This window comes from Hippocampus zosterae, unplaced genomic scaffold (genome assembly GCF_025434085.1).
Source record: "Hippocampus zosterae strain Florida unplaced genomic scaffold, ASM2543408v3 HiC_scaffold_22, whole genome shotgun sequence".
Lineage (NCBI taxonomy): Eukaryota > Metazoa > Chordata > Actinopteri > Syngnathiformes > Syngnathidae > Hippocampus > Hippocampus zosterae.
Genome location: NW_026262818.1, coordinates 4,039,675 through 4,062,446, shown reverse-complemented (window position 1 = coordinate 4,062,446; position 22,772 = coordinate 4,039,675). Strand labels below are relative to the sequence as shown.

Sequence of the window (22,772 nt, the reverse complement as noted above, 5' to 3'; positions counted from 1 at the left end):
ATGCTTTGCCCGATAATGCCTCAGCATGATGGAGGTGCTTTTGTTGGTATATAATAATTCGACCTGGCAAATTCGACATTTCACCTGCAATAAAATGTGAATAGTAACTAAGAGTTACCTTGAAATGAATTAGAATTATAATGGTACAACACATGTCAATAATCTGAGAGGCACTTGGTGAGAGAAGGAGATTTGACATACCCTATTATCCAGGAGATCAAAATGGTCCCACACGGTGGATAATTTGCGTTTCTGGTCCATAATAGGCAAGGCACAAAGTTCATGCCACGAACTTCGACAAGCGAGCAAGGGTGATGTCTGGCTTGTTTCGGCAGGCGGCATCGTGTCGCCAGACACACTTCCTTATAAACACTGTGTGGCGGGCTTTTGCTGCGTCGACGCCCCCTGGACTGAGTCGACGCCCCCTGCACTGAGTGACGCAGCCTGGACTATGTCAAGCAGCCTGGACTGTTTCGACTGCGTCGACGCAATCTGGACTCAGTCCAGACTGTGTTGATGCAGTTCACGTGTCAGTCACGTGATGTAATGAAGCTGTCACGTTCTGCCCGAAGCGATAACTATCGCTCCGTGCAGAACAATGAAATAAAGGGTTGGATCCCCGGAGAACAGACAACGAAAAAATCTTGTCAAAGAAAAAGAGTGTCTTTAATGACAAAAAACAGAAAGAGCCCGACAGGGAAAAACGGTAACACAAAACGCTGGTCAAATAAGGACCAGGAATAACAAAGAAGGATACTACAACTGAAAACGCTCGCGGAAAACAAAACGACGCGAGGAGGGCCTGAATTGGCGGAAATACGAGTAATACAAAATCTAGGAGCTAAACGCGAATAACAAGAGTAACGGCCGTAAGGCAAAAAGGCAACTGGTCAAATGACAAAATAGCGAGATCGAGCGCGAGAGCAATATGGCACGGCGTGGAATTCTCCGGCAGTGAGTAAACTGCCGGAGTCTCCTAATAAAGGAAGCATAATCATCCCGAAATGAACAACAGGTGTGCAGTCGGCGGAGAGAAAGCCCGCCCCCTGCAGGCAGGCACGGAACGTGACAGAAGCAGCACACGCACCGACGCATGGATTGCTCTGTGAGCCCGACACATGTGTCGACGCATCAGTGTCGCTGGACCCATCACTAGTTCTTTTGAATTGGCTTTTGCGTCCGTGTATTTGATACTTTGTTTTTCGTTTGTAGTCCCGGGTTTGTTTTCCTTCCTTGCTTTTTGTGCAAGTGCTTTTAGTTCTCGTTTAGTTTTTGTGCTCCCTGGTCCTTGTTTTGACCAGAGCTTTATGTTACTATTTTTGTCGGTGCGATTTTTGTACACATTTTTGTTATGGAGTCCTTGTCTGGAGTCGACAATATTTGGGATCCAAAACATTATTCGGTTCAACTGAAACGTAACAGGTTCACACCCCCACTTGCTCTCACATTATCTTGACCACACAAAACACATTTGGAAACCCTTGTTGTTCTTTTAGACAGTGTGCCAATGTAGAAACGCATTATTTCCCAAATTTGAACTTGGCAAATATATTCAACTTAACCCGTATTGCGAGTTTTGCTATTGGACAGTCCTCCAAAATAATTTTCCCATCATTAATACGTGGACCTAATAAAGTGATACTTCAGGTCAGTATGTTTGCACCTTTGACTTTTTACTATTTTTTTGTTTTTGCGTCAGTGCCTTGATTGTCTTCAAGGCTGTTGAACCTTTTAAGTACCGGTAGTTGTTCAACATATCATTTGTCACTTCATTCCAAATCAACACCTTAGTGGTGTTTCGCGTTCATCTTGAATTTTGCTGTCATTTCCTATTTGCCCATCAATAGTTTTTCATTGCTTACAGCGATTTTCAAGGCAGGATCATTTTTTCACCACTGCTCGCTTCTGTAGAAACACAACCATCAGCTGGGTTTTACACAAAATTTGTTTTTGTTAAACATTCATGAATAATTTTGTTCCTATTTCTGCTGGACTGTTTCACTCCGTAAAGTGACGACTGTGACTTCCACGCCATTCATCCTCTTGTGCTGGATTTTACTTCACAACCCTCTGTCTTCGATGTGTAGGGTGAAAATGTCACATCATCATCTTCAGTTCCGCCCTTTGCAACATAATGTGCTTTGTATTCGTCACATCCTTCAGTATCGCTTCGAAGGCCATACAGTGAACCCTCATTTTATCGCGGCTGTTGCATTCCAAAAACCACAACATGAGAAATCTGTGAAATAGTCAGCTTTTATTTTTATTTTACAAATGTTAAATAAAATACATCAATAAATACAAATATAAATGTTGGTGGCCTGGGGTCGACACTTTAGCACATCCGCCTCACAGTGCAGAGGTGCAGCGTTCGATACTGGCCCCGGCCTTCCTGTGTGGAGTTTGCATGTTCTCCCCGTGCCTGCGTGGGTTTTCTCTGGGTACTCTAGTCTCCTCCCACATTCCATAAAAATGCATGGCAGGTTAATGGAACACTCTAAATTGTTCTTTATTTTCAGGAGGGACAGTTGACCAGTTTTGAGCAGCCTACGTGTAGCACTGCTCTCCAAGTTGTCCGGCCTGCAGTGACTTCCTCATTCCTCTTATAAAGGGAGTTCACTTGAGCTTCAGGCCAATCAGGTCCAAGCAACAATTGGCCACTCCCAGTTGGTTGCAATTACCTCATCTGAAATAATTAGCATTCTACAAAGTCCATTAAGTACAACAGTTTTGGATGGAAATAAATGTGCACTTTTCTTCCATCCAAAATCCACAAACACCCCCAGAATTTTTAATATGTCTTTCGTCATCATGACACTTGGGAAACTACCTACGTACATGTCCCTGATCAAGTCAGCACTCCGGTCTCGACCCTTTGCCCATATTTGGCCACCTGATGACGCCCACCCCACTCTATGATGGAACAAGTCCAGAAACGTTCCGAATTATGTAATTATTATGGTCCCGCCCCTTTACCATATTTGTACAGCAAATGCCGGAACACTTTACCCCACTCTATGACCAAACCCCTCACCCCTTGACCATATTTGGACTTCCAATGACGAAGTACTTGCGGTTGTAATACGACAATACCCCACCCTCATTAGTACAAATCTGGGCATGTTCCGTCGGAACAAGACCCACCCCATTCTACGGGTTACGCACATGAGCTCGGTACAGGGTAGTATTGCAGGAGTAAAAAAAAGTATATTTCTCATTTCAGTTCTTCAAAAAATGCGTCTTTATGTCCAAAGCAGATGTGTGCGTACTTGCTTTAACTGATAAGCGTGTATGCAATCCTCCTTAAGCCGTGTGCACACTGTGTTTAACTAATAAGGAATTTTCAAAGTTTTCCATATTGCGCAAGGACGTTTGCTTTCAGCCTGTTTCATTTGAGGTCCATTTCTTATAATAATAATAATAATAATACATTTTATTTATAAGCGCCTTTCAAGACACCCAAGGACACTTTACAATAAAAAATGTGCATTTATACTGTATTTAATAAACGGTTTCAGGCTTTTCTGACAACTTTTCAGCTGGATTCGTTCAATGTGCTCAGTGCTGTACGTTAAAATGTAAAAAAAGACACTTTCAGTCGTCATTAGTTTTGGATTTATTTTTTTTGGAGCATTTCCAGGGGATTTAGTCTGGACTTTCTTCTTTATGGTGAAAGAAATATTAAACACAAATTCTGATGCCTCACTCCCGTCATATAGTATTTCATAAACTCAAGATGTTTTTTGATGTCGGAGTTTGGTTCGTATTGCCAGCAGTAAGTCGGATTCGTTTCCAGTGAGGGTTGGACTCTGCCAAAGCTACGCTTTGTCATCAGTTCTGTCCATCCATCCATCCATCCATCCATCCATCCATCCATCCATCCATCATCTACCGCTTATCCGGGGCCGGGTCGCGGGGGCAACAGCTTTAGCAGGGAAGCCCAGACTTCCCTCTCCCTAGCTACTTCTTCCAGCTCTTCCCGGGGGATCCCGAGTCGTTCCCAGGCAAGCTGGTTGACATAGTCTCTCCAGCGTGTCCTGGGTCTTCCTCGGGGGAATGACCGGAACACCTCACCGGGGAGGCGCTCAGGAGGCATCCGAATCAGATGCCCAAGCCACCTCATCTGGCTCCTCTCGATGTGTAGGAGAAGCGGCTCGATTCTGAGCCCCTCCCGGATGACTGAGCTTCTCACCTTATCTCTAAGGGAGAGCCCGGACACCCTGCGGAGAAAACTCATTTCAGCCGCTTGTATCCGGGATCTCGTTCTTTCGGTCACGACCCATAGCTCGTGATCATAGGTGAGGGTTGGGACGTAGATCGACCGGTAAATTGAGAGCTTCGCCCTTTGGCTCAGCTCCTTCTTCACCACGACAGACCGATACAACGTCCGCATCACAGCAGACGCTGCACCGATCCGCCTGTCGATCTCCCGCTCCCTCCTACCCCCACTCGTGAACAAGACCCCAAGATACTTGAACTCCTCCACTTGGGGTAGGATCTCCCCCCCGACCCGGAGGGTGCACTCCACCCTTTTCCGACTGAGGACCATGGTTTCAGATTTGGAGGTGCTGATTTTCATCCCAACCGCTTCACACTCGGCTGCGAAATGCTCCAGTGAGAGTTGGAGAGCCCCGTTTGAAGGAGCCAACAGCACCACATCATCTGCAAAAAGCAGGGATGTAATACTGAGGCCCCCAAAACGGACCCCCTCAACGCTTCGGCTGCGCCTAGAAATTCTGTCCATAAAGGTGATGAACAGAATCGGCGACAAAGGGCAGCCTTGGCGGAGTCCTACCCCCACTGGAAACGATTCCGACTTACTGCCGACAATGCGAACCAAACTCTGACATCGGTGGTATAGTGACCGAACAGCCCGTATCAGGGGGTTCGGTACCCCATACCCACGAAGCACCCCCCACAGAACTCCCCGAGGGACATGGTCAAACGCCTTCTCCAAGTCCACAAAACACATGTAGACTGGTTGGGCGAATTCCCACATACCCTCAAGGACCCTGCTAAGGGTGTAGAGCTGGTCCACTGTTCCACGGCCGGGACGAAAACCACACTGCTCCTCCTCAATCTGAGGCACGACTTCCTGACGGACCCTCCTCTCCAGCACCCCTGAATAGACCTTACCAGGGAGGCTGAGGAGTGTGATCCCTCTGTAGTTGGATCATCAGTTCTGTTCATAATATAAATGCGCAGGATTTCGAAATGCATTTCAGGCGTTGAGGGCGTCCGCTGTCGTGCACTCAGTGTTGCACCTCTGCTTTTTCAGAATCAGAAGAATCAGAATCATCTTTATTGGCCAAGTATGTAGAACACACAAGGAATTTGTCTCCGGTATAACACGTTGCACTAGTATCATCGTAAACAACAAAATCATTGAACCATTTTAGACTAACCAGTAGTTTAGTAGTACCATTTTGTAATACAAGAAGAGTGACTACGTCAATGACTGTTTAAGGAGTTAATGGCTAGAGGGAAGAAGCTGTTTAAGTGTCTACTGGATTTGGTGCGCATGGATCTGCAGCGTCTGCCTGAGGGGAGTGGCTGGAAAAGGTGGTGGGCAGGGTGCGGGGGATCCAGGAGGATTTTCCGTGCCCTTGTCTTGATTCTTGCAGTGTGCAAGTCCTCAAGAGTGGGTAGGGCAGTGCCAACGATTTTCTCCGCCGTCCTAACTGTCCGTTGAAGTCGGATTTTGTCCTTTTTTGTGGCGGCCCAAACCAAACCGTGATGGAAGAACACAGGATTGATTCAATGACTGCCGCGTAGAACTGTCGTAGCACCTCCTGTGGCAGGCCATGCTTCCTCAGCAGCCTCAGGAAGTACATCTGCTGCCGGGCCCTTTTCAGGATGGAGATGGTGTTGACTTCCCACTTCATGTCCTGGGAGACTGTGATCCCCAGGAACTTGAAGGTCTCAACGGTTGACACAGGGCAGTTGGATAGTGTGAGGGGCAACTGTGGAGAAGAATGTTTCCTGAAGTCCACGATCATCTCTACAGTCTTGAGTGTGTTCAGCCCGAGGTTGTGTCGGCTGCACCAGAGATCCAGCTGCTCCACTTGTTGGCGGTACGCAGACTCGTCGCCGTCTTTGATGAGACCGATGACCGTGGTGTCGTCTGCGAACTTTATGAGTTTGACAGCTGGATCTGTTGAGGTGCAATCGTTTGTGTAGAGAGAGAAGAGCAGTGGCGAGAGGACACATCCCTGTGGGGCTCCAGTGCTGGTGGTGCGTATTGATGATGTTGTTGCTCCCAGTCTCACCTGTTGTGTCCGTCCCGTCAGGAAGCTGAGGATCCACTGGCAGATCGTAGGGGACACACTGCGGTGGAGAAGTTTGGGGGTGAGGAGTTCCGGGATGATGGTGTTGAACGCAGAGCTGAAATCCACAAACAGAATCCTTGCGTAGGTCCCTGTGCTGTCGAGGTGCTCGAGGATGTAGTGCAGACCTATGTTGACTGCGTCTTCCACAGACCTGTTTGCCCGGCAGGCAAACTGGAGAGGGTCCAGCAGGGGTCCAGTGACGTTCTTTAGGTGGTTCAGCACAAGGCGTTCAAAGGACTTCATGACCACAGACATCAGGGCGACAGGCCTATAGTCGTTCAGTTCCAATGTTGCCGATTTCTTGGGAAATGGGATGATTATAGACTGTTTGAAGCAGGATGGGACCTCACACAGCTCCAGGGATCTGTTGAAGATTTTTGTGAAGACCGGAGCCAGTTGGTTTTGGAGATGATGTGCTACTAATGGTTTTTTGAAGCCGTGATCAGCACCTCCAAATCTGAAACCATGGTCCTCAGTAGGAAAAGTGTAGTGTACCCCCTCCAGATCGGGTAGAATTATCTTGGGGTCTTGCTCGCGAGTGAGGGTAGGATGCAGTGTGAGATCGACAGGCCGTTTGGTGCAGCGTCTGCTGTGATGCAGGCTCTGTATCGGTCTGTTGTGGTGAAGATTTACTGGTCATTTTACGGCCCCAGAAAGTTTTAACAAAGCAGCCCCAGTTGTACTTTAGATTGAGGCAAAGTTTGAGGGATATTTAACAGCCTAAAAATATTTCTTGCCAAATCTAACAGGAAGGCCGCAGTTTTAAATGTTCTTTTATATTTTTCCCCATTTTTTGCCTTTAAGAGAGTTTGCATTTTAAAGAAATCCTCCTTGAGACCTGTCTTTAAACTGTGGATATTTCATTTCAAGATAATCTGCATGAAAAGTCTAAGCAAAGCTTTTTATTTCACAGAATGTTGTTACCATGGTGATGTACTGTTTAGAAAAAGGCTCAATGGCACCCTTTATATCGACGGTATTTTACCCAGTTCTGTTTTACCTATGTCTCAGAGAATTGGCAGGCATAATGAAAAGTCTGTGTCCTGCAAAATAAAAAAAATGTCTGGAAGCCATACCCTGAACCTAACGGTAAAATCAGTTATTGATTCCCTTTCAAAATGTGTCATCTTTTGAAGGGTTTACCTGAAGTGTTACTGTTCATCAATGCTGCTGCCATTGCGACGCACTTGTTTGACAAGAAAACTGTTGTTTTGGAAGATCTAAAAATGCCCCCCAAAACTCACCAGATATTTTCTTTGAAAGTATTCAAAAATGTAGCGTTTCTTCGCTAGCGGTGAATCCTGGACAAGTCATTTGGTTTGCAAGCTATGCTCATGAATCGATCATATATGCACATATTGTCTATGAGGGATTATTTCCCATGGGTTTGTGTCTGGTGCCAACCAAACTTAAGCAGGAGAAAAAGCCTACAGTAAATATAAGAATAAAATTAATTTCGTACTTTTAACCCTTGTTCACAAAAGACTGTCAAACGGCTTCACAGGCAATGATTGGCAACAGGTAAGGATCCAAACATGCGTGAAAACCTACGTAACTTCCACACACATCAGGACTGACCACAAAAAATGTTAGAGGTTTATTGTGTTATTAAAAATAATCATAATAAATGCCAACGGGCCTGTATTTCAATGTGCCAGTACCCCAATGTGGCCTGGGCTGCGAGGGCCTTTCAGATTGTCAAGAAAACAGAATTTTAACAGAATTTTGAACATCACCAATTACAACAACCTGAATATTATGAATAACAATGAATTGCCACTGTTGGGCATCTCCCAAATCCCTACTTTTCAAGTACGCAAAATAAATAATTTGTTAAAATGTCAATGATTGCAATGTAAAATAACTGGTTATGTCGTCATCCTCCCTAAAGTGTAAGAGTCATGAGTGATGCAAAAAATAAATTATAAAATTTTAAAAAGGAGTGTATCGACAGTGTAATAAATGGAAATAGTCTGCATGCAAACGTACCTTTGTGGCTGACCAGTTCTTTCTGCACTAAAGCATTGCACTGATCCATGTTTAACAAAATATTGTCAATGTTTTATGTTGTGTTTTCTGTGGTATCATTATTTTATGTTAAGTGTAATGCGCTTTATTAGAGCTGTTGTGAAAGCGCTATATAAATAAAGATGTATTTCTTCTTTTTTTTTTAATGTCCTGTTTTGCATTATTTCCTTCACCCCAAAAGAAGAAATGCTTACGGCCACATCTCCGGTCAGCTGCCTTGACAATGGAGACATGGAATATGGCCCCCTCAGACTCAACGTCCCCCACCTTCCCTGTGCCTTTGAAAAAGTTCTGCTGGAGGTGGGAGTGGAAACTCCTAATATGAGACTCTGCTAGACCCTCATAATACATTTGGGTCTGTTAGGTCAGACCGGCATCTCCCCCTACCATTAGAGTCAACACACCACCTGTTGAAAGCTCCGCCTCTCTTTTTACACGAGTGTTTAAGATACAAGTTCAATGACACAACCATAAATTCAAGCATCAAACTGCAGTCTAAGGTAGGGTCGTATGGGGAAGCACCAAGGAGACCCAGGCTGTTACTGATGTATGACAGAGTTCAGTGGTGGATCATCTACTGACTTTAGCAACAGTCAGCTTTGTGTCAACAGACATTGGGAGTTGCAATCTTCCTCATTATTTGTGGTGGTGTAGAATTGTTCATTCGGCAGTATGACTGTCAGTCCATCTGGGCAGCAAAAAATGGAGGTGTCGGCTTTGACAAGTAAGTCGTGGTCCAGCATGTTAAGGTTCATGACAGTCTTTCGGTGAGTAGAGGAGTCAGAGCTTGTTGATCATACTCTGATTGTTCAACAGGCAGATGCAGACGGTGCGGGCATTCCAGTGTCCAATGGTTTACGTCACCACAAATGAAACAGCCAGCTTGGTTCCAAAGACCTCCCCTTCCACGCCCACCTCCCCCCACAGCCATGCTGTCTTTGCCTCGCCTTGTGGGCCTGGAGCTTAGGTGGAGGTGGGGTTAGCCATGGTGGAGCCTGTTTAGAGACACTGATTCACATTTGATTAGATTTACCCATTTTCTCCCCTTTTTAAAACTCATTCAGTACCAGGCAATTCTGGACCAAGTCTGAAAAGACGTTTAAAAATGTCTTTGGGAGTGAATGAGTTAAATTTTGCATGTATTACTGGAGACCCTTGGCCTCTTGTAAGTGCAGTAAGTCGTTCTGTTGCTTTAATGTTTTCTCAGTCACTTTCTTGGCTTTGATTCAGGATTGCTGCACATAGAATAAGAAATGAGTTTGCCAGTTCGCGTCGGTGAACAAGAGGACAAGAGGGCTACCCTCTTGTCCACTGGGGTGAACCCCAATGTACAGGCACCAAGCTGGGGGACAAAAAGCATGCCCACACCTGATCAACGCTTCTCTCCGTGGACAACCACTGAGGGGAGATGACTGGTACCAGAGCCCAAGCTATGCGTCGAAGTGAGCTCGACTTTGTCTTGTTGGAACTCCTCAATCTCACATACCCAGCTCATCTGTGTCAGGACAAGGAAAAACACCTTCATTATTATGACTCAACCTAGGGGTCTTTTGAGTCTGGTCCCTCACTAATGGATCTATTTGCCATGGGATACCCTGCCAAAAACCCCAGACATCCTAGCTCCCAAGATCATTGGGAGACACAAAAACCCCACCACCATGATACGGTGATGGCTCGTGGGGGAGGGGGGTGGGGTTTTTGTAGTCCACAACAAATTGATAACACTGTAAATGCAAGCTGATATCATTTTCCTGATCAAAAAATACATTGTTTTTCCACGAAAATGGGCCATCTAGGCCGGATGATCCCTTTTAAATGCTGAAATATCTGAAATAAAAAGATAAATGACTTTGCTCAATAACTCCACATTAGCTTGACAGCACTAACTAGCTCGTCAATATGGCTTCGTATTAGTCGATTTTGTGCAAGACTGTGCTCTCTAATTTTTGTGTTTGTTCTCATCTTACAGCCCAGCACAATCCACTAAAAGTTCATGAAGGCTGGTGGGCATATAAGGAGGTGGTACAGGGAAGCTTTGTTCCAGGTAAGATTCAAATAAGTAAAACATACTCATTCATTCGTCCATTTTGTAACTGCTTACTCCGGGGCCACCCGTGAGCTAAACCACAACGGACTTTGGGCGAGAGGTGTCTTGCACCTTAGACTGAGTGCCAGTCAATCACAGGGCACAAATAAATAAGTACTCACATTCACACCTCTGGGCATTCCCCATCCATCAGTGAGAGAAATTATTGTAATTCAGATACTGCTGACGTTGGACATTTGCGTTTGTTATCGGCGTAGTTGATGATTTTAAAAGGGGTGCCAAACATTGTGCAATGCTTCCGAACCCGACTTAGGCAGCACCATGACAGAAAATGCGAGTTGTTCACTCAATTTCATTTGATGTATGGGTGCGATGTTAGACTACACTGCTTTTTTAAAACCCTGTGTCAATCAAGGAAGTTACATAATGGTGGAGGTGGGAAGTAAATAAGGGAATGTGTGTATTTATTGTACGGTGGGACTCGCTAACATTCACTTAAATGTACCCTGTACAGGATGTATCACTCAGCCACATGTATGACATGATAAATATGGTTAATAGCAGATGAAAAAGTTGCCTTCATCACATCAATTTTTTTTTCTATAAGCCACAGCGTGTGAAGCTAATTAGCCCAGGTGGTCATAATGACCTCCAAAAGAGTGGGAGGAACCAATCAATCTGGAGGCCACACCCAGAGCAGCAAGTGCCCATTCTAGAAGATCCAAAATATCTTAAAATATTTAGAAAGACGATACATATATTGTATATGGATACACACACTCTTACACATTTACATACAATGACTATGTACAAATATAATACAATCGACATAACCAATGACACCAATCATTTCAGGTCAAAGTCAATATTAGTCCATGATGAGTTAAGGTCTTAAAATGTGGATCCAATGCTATCTTCTTGATAGGATAATTGGTAACTGATGATGTATTATGAGATATGGTGCCTCTGATGGGAATTTTATGTTTTACCTCTCAGAGGATTTGTAAAGCTGTCACAGCGATAGGTATAGATACATTGACTGTAACTGCCACAACAGAATGTACCCATCTTATCTCTGAGATTCCTTTCTCATTTGTACACTACCAAAGGGTGCTCCTCAAAAATGTCACTGAAACGTGCGTCAGATTGTAAAATAAGGCAATGATTAATGATAATGTTCTTGAATTTTTCTGTGCCTTTTGAATAGATTGTCAAGAACATTGTACAATTGCTTGGCTTTATAATGGGGTTAGCCCTCAGAAGATCCAACCTCGATTAACATTTTATTTTGTTGACATCATCATTCGGAATAAATTTTCTATAGCCCCTTTGTTCAAAATTCATCCTCATTGTGTTCATTCGGTTTTTTTTTGTGTGTGTTCCTCTTTTAATGTTATCCTCTGTTTCTGATTTATAAGTCGCTTTCAGTTAAACTATTGAATACAGTACGTGTTGTGATGAGGCGACTTCTGTTTTTCTGCGAACCACGGTCTCTCGTGGCCAAAACGATTGACAGCCTCATGAAAAAAAAAAAAGTCAGCGAGAGAGAAGAACCCGTACCTGAAGAAATTACTGACATTTTAAGGCCCGACCGACCCGATTTTGGGGTCGGCTCGGGCGGCCCGATCTTACCTCTACTCTGAACCTGCCAAGAACCTCTTGTCTGGCCTTCCCCAATCCATCTTTGATTCTGGTTTTGATTTCTTATTTTGTTTCACATTTTCCTTGTGTTCTTTTGTTTGTGGCTTGAGGTTATTGTGCCCACCTTTGCTCATTTATCTTATCCCTTGTGTTACCTAATTAACTCCTTCTTCTCCTTATTTTTTGTTATTGTAAAGTGTCCTTGGGTGTCTTGAAAGGTGCTTGTAAATAAAATGTATTATTATTATTATTATTGCCTTGTTCAGGTGTTCCTTGTTGTCTCGTCAGTTTGTTTGTGTCTAGTTCCTTGCTCTCTTTCATCATTGTTGTTTCATTGTCTTTGTCACTGCTGTTTTTTTTTGCTGTCTCATTCCACATCGAGCTAGTTAGCTAGTGTTTGTTTAGTTACTTTGATTCATGTTATTTTGGACTTTTGTTTCTTCAAAGTTTCTCGTTTATCTTTGAATTCTGATTTTGACACTGATTTTGAATTTCCACCAGGAGTCGCCTCACAAGCGGGGTTGTTCTGATTGTTCCTCCTCTTCCTGTTAATGTTTCAGTTGCTCTGCAGTTGTTGTAGCTCTTTTATGATTTGGTCCTTTATCATGTCATCCTGGATTAATATCTCACAGTATATAAACTCTGATTGCTCAGTGATACGTCCGTACATCGACTTTTCTCTCAGTGTCAGTTCTCATCTGTGTCTTCTGCATCCATGTACTTTTTATTTTCATAGACAAGGACTTCTGTGTCTGTAATTCTGTGTCATGTCTGCTTCTGGGTCCAAATTCTGCTCCTCACATGACAAAGTGCATTCAAGCAATAATTCAAAAATATCCCTCCATTTTCTATTCTGCTTATCCTCACAAGCGTTGCGGGGCGTGTTGGGCCTATCCTAGCTGTCTTCAGGCAGCAGGCGGGGTGCCAATCGCGGGGCACACATAGACAAACAACCATCCACGCTCACACTCACACATTGGGACAATTTAAAGTGTTGCCACACATGTTTTTGGAATGTAGACCCTAGACATGTATGAAACATGGAAATCATGTTTTTGTTTCTCAGTCAAGCATTTCATCACAATGAAGCAATTGATTCATTGTGCTGCCCTTTCTATTTAGAGAGCTGTCATTCAAACAAACACGGCACTGTCAACTCTCAGCCAAAGACCATCAGTGGATTTTTAACAGTTTAAGCAACAAAAATTTGCATTCACTGAGAATGCTGATGAGAAGCCCATGTGTTTTCTTTGTACCGAGTCGAATGCGGAAAATTACCTGCTGAGGCACGTTCAAACAAACCCTTTTTCTTTGTCTTTTATTCAGCTTCTCCCCCTGAGTACGGCTACATAACAGATGAAAAATAAAAAAAAACAGTAGGGCAAACAAACAGGAAAAAAAGACAAGCTAGGAGTGAAGTCGGTTTATCTTCACTTGTTGCTGTGCTTCACAATAGAATGCAACAAAAGCAAATCTATGGACAAATGTTACACTGCTAACTTTTTTTTTCATGTTAATTTCTTTCAAAACATCCTCGGCTTGTTACCAGTTGAAGTATCAAGTAACCTGAGAAATTATATTCAAAATGACCATTTACTTTTTTTTTAAGACAACAGACTGGATCATGTGTTCAACTCGGTGGTGAGTTGTAAAATGTAATGGACTCTGCAATGTCGATTATAAGTTTTATCAGATCATCTTCCAGTTTTCGGCACTGACATAAATTACTTGTTGATATAGCCACAGAGCATGGTGACAGGCTATTACTGACTGAGATGGTGTGGTTTAGCATGGGGAATCCATCCATCCATTTTTTTAATGGCGTGCTGGTGCCTATGCCAGCTGTCTTTGGGCAATAGGCGGGAGACACCCTGAAATAGTCGCCAGATAATGGCAGGGCACACATAGACAAACATCCATTTGTGTTCACAATCACACCTAATTGGGCAATTTGGTGTCAGTTTAGGGGAGCTGTGGCATTAACCTCCGAGTCATCTCAAGAACAACATACAAAAACATTATAAATGCATCAAATTTTTCTTATTAATTCGACAGTACATTCAATGGAAGAGTTTAGTTCATTTTCTTTATTTTTCCTTCTAAACCTTAATTTACCTCATAAAACGGTTTCAAATTAGCTGTACTTTAAGTTAGAGAATGTACAGAATAACCAAGATTTAAAAGAATAGAGAGCCTGACCATAGAGTTGCAGGCATTCTGAAACCAAAACTGTATCATTTTAAAAAAAAATTGAAAGAAAGAAAAACATAAAATTCTCAGAATCTGGTGTTTTTTATAATCATGACAGAGGTGCAAAAAAATCTCCAGAACCCTTGACTGAATATGTCCATCCATCCATTTTCCGAACCGCTTGATCCTCACTAGGGTCTGGAGCCTATCCCAGTTATCATCGGGCAGTAGGCGGGGGTCACCCTGAATCAGTAGCCAGCCAATCACAGGGCACACAGAGACGAACAACCATCCACCCCCACACTCACACCTAGGGACAATTTAGAGCGTCCAATCAGCCTGCCATGCATGTTTTTTGGAATGTGGGAGGAAACCGGAGCACCCGGAGAAAACCCACGCAGGCCCGGGGAGAGCATGCAAACTCCACACAGGAAGGCCGCAGCTGGAATCGAACTGTGAAGCCGACGTGCTAACTACTGGACTACCGGGCCGTCCTGTCTGAAAATGAACAACATGTAATATAAATTAGTTTTTGTTCTTCAATACCTTCGTCCAATTACGTGGGTTGTATGTAACTCCCCCAAGGAAATTCTGCCAAATGAACCAATGACAAAATCAGAATCAGGGGTCTAAGACTAATGGTCCGTGATACATTCCAAAGCATATTAACCCATACCAAGATACATACACCCTTCACGACAGTCATTCAGTGCTTTCAGCAAAAACATTTTGTTTCTCCACCTCAATGACTTATCTTTTGAATAATAACAAGATTTTGACACAAATGCTGCTTTTGTGTTCCAGTGCCTTCTTTCTGGGGCCTGGTAAACTCGGCTTGGAACTTGTGCTCAGTGGGGAAGAGGCAATCACCAGTCAACATTGAGACCAGTCACATGATCTTTGACCCTTACCTCACATCTATGAAACTAAACACTGATGGAAAAAAGGTACAGGTGTATTCATAGCTGTTCACTGTTCACTTTTTCTTTGTCGGCTCTTGTTGCCAAGCACCCATCCCTCTTCCTGTCCGTTTGTCTGCTCTTCACCTTCACCTCTTTTCTCCTCCAACTTAATGGACAAATTGTGCCATAAAAACAGCCATTACAGTCGTCATGTTATGTCTCCATTTAGGGTGAATGAGAGCCAGTAAGAGCCTAGCCGAGAGGCAGCTATAGCTACTTTGGAAGAAGCAACGCTTGTTTAAACAAAATGGAAGCTGTACAGCTTGTTTAAGTGCACAGACACAGCGGTGATGAAGAGAGGACCTAATGCCGATGGTTAAGCTAAGAAACAAAAATAAAAACACTCAGCTAATCGCAGGGCACACAGAGATAAACAGCATTCACGCTCACAATCACACATAGAGACAATTTGGAATGTTCCATTAACCTGCCATGTATGTTTTTGGAACATGGGAGGAAACCGGAGTACCCGGAGATAACCCACACTAGCACGGGGAGAACATGTAAACTCCTCACAGAAAAGTGGAACCGGAATCAAACCCTGCACCTCTACACTGTGAGGCCGGTGTGCTAACCAGTCTCCCGCTGTGCTGCCCGTTTTTTTTTTTCAAATAAATGCCGAAAAATTCTAGTCTAGTCAAGTCAAATCAAACATTGATATCATCCCGTTTCAATAAACATCGAGGGAAAATGATAAATCTGGAGGAGGGGCCACGGTTAGGTGATTCCCCCTTCCCCCTTCCAGTATGACCATGCTGCAATGGATGTTGAATGGGCAACGTTTAATTGGATTGGATTGGATTGGCCTTTATTGTCATTACACGTTCGTGCAAGGAAAATTTCACTTAACAGGCACGCTCTGCACAAGAAACATGAAAAACAATGACGAACATGGGATACAGTGCAAAGGGCCTGTCAGTACTCGCTATGTACAGCGCCCCGAGATCTTAGTTGAGAAAGTAAAACACTAGGGAAGGAGAGGGGGAAAAAAATCATGCTCGAACTATCCTCTTCTGTGGATAATTTAAGTCTAGGAGAAAAAAATGCCCAGCACATCAAAAGCATATGACAGTTACAAGACATGACATGAAATAAGGGGGCGGATGGATGGGGGTGGGGGGAGCGCGACGCGGCCCGACCGGCGAGCTGTCAGTCCATTTCGGCGCTCAGCAGATCAGTCTCGTCGTGGGGGAAAAACCAGGAACAACGAAGACGGTGATGACAAGGGTGTGTATGCGTGTGTGATTGTCTGGTTGTGTGTGCGTATCAGGCCGCAGCTGCTTCGTCAAGGTCTGCTCATGGAGACAGTCCTGGCTTATCAGTCCATGGCCGAGAAGGAGGGGGTGATGATGGGGGCACTAACTTCCGTGCGTACTTCCATCCAGGGTAAAGGATCCAAATAGCGTTGTTTTGGAGGGACAGCCGCCAACAATTTCAGACCGTGGTCTGTTTACTCTTCACTGGCGCCGATCAGCCAAATACGCAATTTCTTTTCGAAGCGCGGATTCAAACTTCTCCAAATTGATCTCCATCTTACAAGACGCTCCAAAACCGCATCCATTTGCGGTTGAGCTCAGTCATAGGTTGAGTCTGAGTGTTGTGCATCTGCGCCATGCCGTCCCAAAAAGACCAGCAGCTTCTGCACTTCCAATAAAGCCGCTCCCGTCGGATGAATTTTACGATAGATCAGGAAACTGCTCACACCAGCAGCATACCTGCTATCAGAAGGCTGATAATGTAGATGTCTTCCACCTCCTCAACGGACAGTATTGACAGGCACACCATTCTCTGCTTCCTCCAGGGATCTAGGGTGTACAGCAAATGTCCCGAGGGGTAAGTGGGTTCCCCACTGCCTGCTCTTCTCATCGAGAAAATTATGTTGATTGCATCAAGAGACCAGCCAACCAATTCCATGGTTTGTTTTTAGGATGAAAATACGGCGGGGGCTAGGAAAAGACAGCACAAGGACAGGAGCAGAGCAAAAAAGCGCCCGCCTTTGTCGAGAGCCAAGCAGAAATGTTAGTTAGAATAATGTAAGAGCCCATTTAATTGAGGAAATGTTGCAGGAAGACGCTTTTGAAGAGGTGGGTGCGCCTCAAAACCCAGCCTTGTTTGTTAATGAAAAAATCACTACAGCAGCACCTCCAAGTAGGTGGTCCACCAGATCAGTCGATGCAAGTTTTGTTCAGATACAGCGACATGTAATTGGCTCGCCGTCTTGACTACTACTACTACTATTGTATCGACCAGTTACAGTTGGGGCATTTTTGGTTGTGATAGGCAAACCAAAACATATCTTTACTGACACAATCGACAAACAACTCTTGTCAAAGGGAGATAAACCATAGATAACCTGTTTCAAAATGTCATTGCGTTACGTTATAGGATCTTTCAGACATGCGTAAATAGAATCCCTTGTTTACACAATATTTTGAAAACAGAAAGGTTTTTACTCATTTACCATTGAATGAATATGAGTAAAATAAAATCTTATTTTAATTAAAAACTTTCATATGAAGTTAAATGTCACTTGAATTCCATTGTCAAATTTTTCACATTATTCATATTTCTGACTGGCTTCCCCCACCCCCTTTCCTATCAATTCCTTTTCCATTCATTAGATGAGGGGGACAATGTATAACACTGGTCGCCATGTTTCTGTGCGACTGGACAAGGAGCATCTGGTTAATATATCCGGCGGGCCTATGATGTACAGCCATCGCCTGGAGGAGATTCGACTCCACTTTGGTAGTGAAGACAGTCAGGGCTCTGAACACCTGCTGAATGGCCAGGCTTTCTCTGGAGAGGTGAGTGCAACGTGTGTACATTGTGTGCCGTCTGTGAATGGGATGTCTGAAACTGGATTTTTAAAAAATTGCTTCTGTCAAGCTAAAATGCAAAAGGTTTGGTGAGCTGATACACCCAACCGACCCATAGCTCGTGACCATAGATGAGGGTTGGGACGTGGATCGACCGGTAAATTGAGAGCGTCGCCTTTTCGCGCAGCTTCTTGACCACGACAGACCGATACAACGTCTGCATCACAGCAGACGCTGCACCGATCCGCCTGTCGATCTCTCGCTCCCTCCTGCCCTCACTGGTGAACAAAACCCAAAGATACTTAAACTCCTCCACTTGGGGCAAGATCTCCTCCCCGACCCGGAGAGGGCACTCCACCCTTTTCCGACTGAGGACCATGGTTTCAGATTTGGAGGTGCTGATCTTCAGCCCAACCACTTCACACTCAGCTGCAAAACACTCCAGTGAGAGTTGGATAGCCCTGCTTGAAGGAGCCAACAGTAACACATCATCTGCAAAAAGCAGAGATGCAATACTGAGGCCACCAAAACGGACCCCCTCAACGCTTCGGCTGCGCCTAGAAATTCTGTCCATAAAGGTGATGAACAGAATCGGCGACAAAGGACAGCCTTGGCAGAGTCCAACCCTCACTGGAAACGATTCCGACTTATTGCCGGCAATGCGAACCAAACTCTGACATCGGCAGTATAGGGACCGAACAGCCCGTATCAGGGGGCTCGGTACCCCATACTCCCGAAGCACACCCCACAGAACTCTCCGAGGGACACGGTCAAAAGCCTTCTCCAAGTCCACAAAACACATAAAGACTGGTTGAGCGAGTTCCCACGTACCCTCTAGGACAGTGTTCCTCAACTAGAAATGCTGTCGGTCCACTTCTTTTTTTTATTTTTTATTTTTAATAAGACCAAGGTCCGGGCCCATGCACGGCGGTCATGGGGAGCAGGGCTATATGCCCATTTAGTATGGTCAAGCCAAGCTTATACAAATCAACACTCCTCACAACCAACCAATAATGGGGTGAATGAAAATAACAATTATTCACTTTGCCAGTACATAGCAAATAAAGAGAGATATTGTGTTGAGGCACAGGAACTCTTTTATTTTGTTAAGTTGTGCCTGCTTAATAATAGAAATAGCCATTTTAGGGAAATAAGTCATTTTTACTTTAACTTTGTTAAACAGTAGTTGTCTTTTTCCCTTAATTTAACAAAAACAAAACAAAATACTCATTTTACCAAAATAAATACTAAACATGAAAACAAAAATACCCTTTTCATTTGTACAATTCCCCTTTTCACATCCCCTCTGAAATCACTGAAAAATATATCAGAAGAGGAGTTAAGAACCATTTTAAATACTGACACAAGAGAGCACAGGAATGTGCAGTGCTTTTCTTCCACTGAAGGTGAATGCAATGTCTGAGGTATGCAAATGTTATTTGAGGACGCCATTGTGATGTTCATTTACCATGTTGCGGTGTTCTGCTGTTAAACGGCTGCAAAGATCCCCGGGTAGATGGAGCAAAACTGCACACAATCGAAACCTCCCGCGATTCGTCTTGTCTAATTGTCTGTGTGCGGCTCTCCTGGGCTGAAGCTGTGAGCACACTGTGGCGTTGCGCATGCGTCTGTTTCCTGACACAATCATCCATTTTAAATGCGTGTGTATTGGGATAGACGTGTGCTGATGCTTATGGATGGGCACACCTTAAGTTCAGAGGAGCCAATCAGCTCAGCGTATATTCTGACGCTTATGTATGGGCACACCTTAAGTTCAGAGGAGGCAATCAGCGCATCGTTATCGCCGACATGCCTTGCTCAGCTAGGGTCTTCAGTTAGTCAAACATCATACACACAAAGTCGCGCTGCTGCGGTCCTCTGCAATACATCTGTTAGTGCACGCAAAGAATACAACGGATAATTTTAACAAGCGATCGCGGTAATGTGCAGATTATAGTCCAAAAATATAAAATGTGTAATGTAAAAATCACATTGTAATTTATTACTTTATACAATTTGTCGAGGGTCCGGACAGAGGAGGTCCGGACAGAGGAGGTCGGCGGTCCGGTCGTGCATCGCGGTCCGCCAGTTGAGGAAGACTATTCTAGGACCCTGCTAAGGGTGTAGAGCTGGTCCACAGTTCCACGGCCGGGACGAAAACCACACTGCTCCTCTTCAATCTGAGGCTCGACTTCCTGATGGACCCTCCTCTCCAGCAGCCCTGAATAGACCTTACCAGGGAGGCTGAGGAGTGTGATCCCTCTGTAGTTGGAACACACCCTCCAGTCCCCCTTTTGAAAAAGAGGGACCACCACCCCGGTCTGCCAATCCAGAGGCACTCTCCCCGATGACCACGCGATGCTGCAGAGGCGTGTCAACCAGGACAACCCCACAGCATCCAGAGCCTTGAGGAACTCCGGGCGGATCTCATCCACCCCTGGGGCCTTGCCACCGAGGAGCTTTTTAACCACATCGGTGACTTCAACGACAGAGATAGGAGAGCCCACTTCAGGGTCCCCAGACTCTGCTTCCTCCAAGGAAGGTGTGTTGGTGGAGTTGAGGAGGTCTTCGACGTATTCTGACCACCGGTTCACTACGTCCCGAGTTGAAGTCAGCAGCGTCCCATCCCCACTGTACATAGTGTTAGTGGTGCACTGCTTCCCCCTCCTGAGACGTCGGATGGTGGACCAGAATTTCCTCGAAGTGGGCTTCCATGGCCTCACAGAACTCTTCCCCCGCCCGGGTTTTTGCCTCGGCGACCACCGAAGCTGTGTTCCGCTTAGCCAGTCAATACCCGTCAGCTGCCTCTGGGGTCCCATAGGCCATAAAGGCCCGATAGGACACATTCTTCAGCTTGACGGCATCCCTTACTGATGGTGTCCACCAGCGAGTACGGGGGTTGCCGCCACCATAGGCACCAACCACCTTACAGCCACAACTCAGATTCGCCGCCTCAACAATAGAGGCGCGGAACATGGTCCATTCGGACTCAATATCCCCCGCATTCCCCAGGACATGGGAAAAGGTGGGAGTTGAAACGCTTTCTGACAGGGGATTCCGCCAGACGCTCCCAACAAACCCTCACAATACTTTTGGGTCTTCCAGGCATCTTCCCGCACCATCGGAGCATACTCACCACCAGGTGGTGATGAGTTGACAGCTCCGCCCCTCTCTTCACCCGAGTGTCCAAAACATGCGGCCTCAAATCCGATGATACAACCACAAAGTCAATCATCGAACTGCGGCCGAGGGTGTCCTGGTACCAAGTGCACATGTGGACACCCTTATGTTTGAACAAGGTGTTCGTTATGGACAGTCCGTGACGAGCACAGAAGTCCAATAACAACACACCACTCGAGTTCTGATCGGGGGGGCCGTTCCTCCCAATCATGCCCTTCCAGGTCTCACTGTCATTGCCCACGTGAACATTGAAGTCCCCCAGCAGAACAAGGGAGCCCCCAGCCGGAATACTCTCCAGCACGCCCTCCAAGGACTCCAAAAAGGGTAGGTATGCTGAGCTGCTGTTTGGTACATATGCACAAACAACGGTCAGGGCCCGTCCCCCCACCCGAAGGCGGAGGGAGGCAACCCTCTCGTCTACCGGTGAGAACCCCAATGTACAGGCACTGAGCCAGGCAATGAGTATGCCCACACCTCCTCTGCACCTCTCACCGTGAGCAACTCCAGAGTGGAAGAGAGTCCAACCCCTCTCGAGAGAACTGGTAACAGAACCCAGGCCGTGTGGAGTTAAGCTCGACTATATCTAGTCGGAACTTCTCTACCTCGCACACCAGCTCGGGCTCCTTCCCTGCAAGAGAGGTGACATTCCTACGTCCCCCCGTCGGCTAATGGTGATGCAGCCTGTGATGCCCTGATGACTGTCGTGAACAGGCTGCAAACACAGTCTCCCAACGCCCTGCTGATCATCTCTGGGAACTTCAACCATGTCTCTCTGTCATCCTCCCTTTCAACCTTCACGCAATATGTAACCTGTGCCACTAGAAACAATAACATCTTGGACTTGTTTTATGCCAATACCAAGGAGGCATATAACCCCCCCCCCCCATCCCCCTTTGGAAGAGAGCCTGTGTACAAACCACTGGTGCACAGGCACCAATTGTGACCCAAATGGTCAGGAAATGGTCCACAGAAGCTGAAGATGCTCTGCGGGACTGCTTCGACACAACAAGGCGGGAACTCTTCAGCGAGGTTATTGGGGAGGTCATTGATGCTGGAGGGGCCTGAAAACCATCTCAGGCCACAACAGCCCAAAGACATTGACTGAGAAGGACAAGGACTGGGCAGATGAACTGAACCGTTTTTTCAACCGTTTCGACCAGACGTCTCTCCCTTCCCCCAACCACCAGCTGCACCCACTCTCACTGAGGACTTATTCTCCTCCCCCTCCTCTTTCGACCAGCTCTCAACAACCCTGTCTGTCACCTGGTTCCTGCCTGTCCGTCACAACAGAGTAGGCGAGGAACTAACTGACGAAGATGAATGTGAGGAAGGCAGCAGGTCCAGACAAGATCAGTTTCCGGCTCCTCAGGACCTGATTCTGACCAGCTGTGTGACATTGTCCAGCACATGTTCAACCTGAGCCTGAAGCTGGGCAGAGCTCCACAGCTGTGGAAAACATTGTGCCTGGTCCCAGTGCCCAAGAACCCCCACCCTAAGGAGCTGATCAGCTACAGACCGGTGGCGCTGACGGCTCACCTGATGAAGACGCTGGAGAGACTCGTCCTCGCCCACCTTT

The 22,772-nt window shown here is 45.5% G+C and overlaps 1 protein-coding gene across 3 annotated transcripts in view; it reads left to right on the top strand.

Annotated features, from left to right (window-relative positions):
• The window catches only part of LOC127594599 (carbonic anhydrase-related protein 10), a 62,940-nt gene that overhangs the window by 3,532 nt on the left and 36,636 nt on the right, over positions 1 to 22,772 (top strand). For 2 of the 3 annotated variants that reach the window (XM_052056479.1, XM_052056478.1), the window contains exons 2-4: positions 10,327 to 10,401; positions 15,040 to 15,182; positions 17,819 to 18,004. In XM_052056479.1, the coding sequence (XP_051912439.1) occupies positions 10,327 to 10,401; positions 15,040 to 15,182; positions 17,819 to 18,004 (404 nt within the window). The remainder of the gene's footprint in view (positions 1 to 10,326; positions 10,402 to 15,039; positions 15,183 to 17,818; positions 18,005 to 22,772) is intronic. The other variant, XM_052056481.1, reaches the window with a different exon arrangement.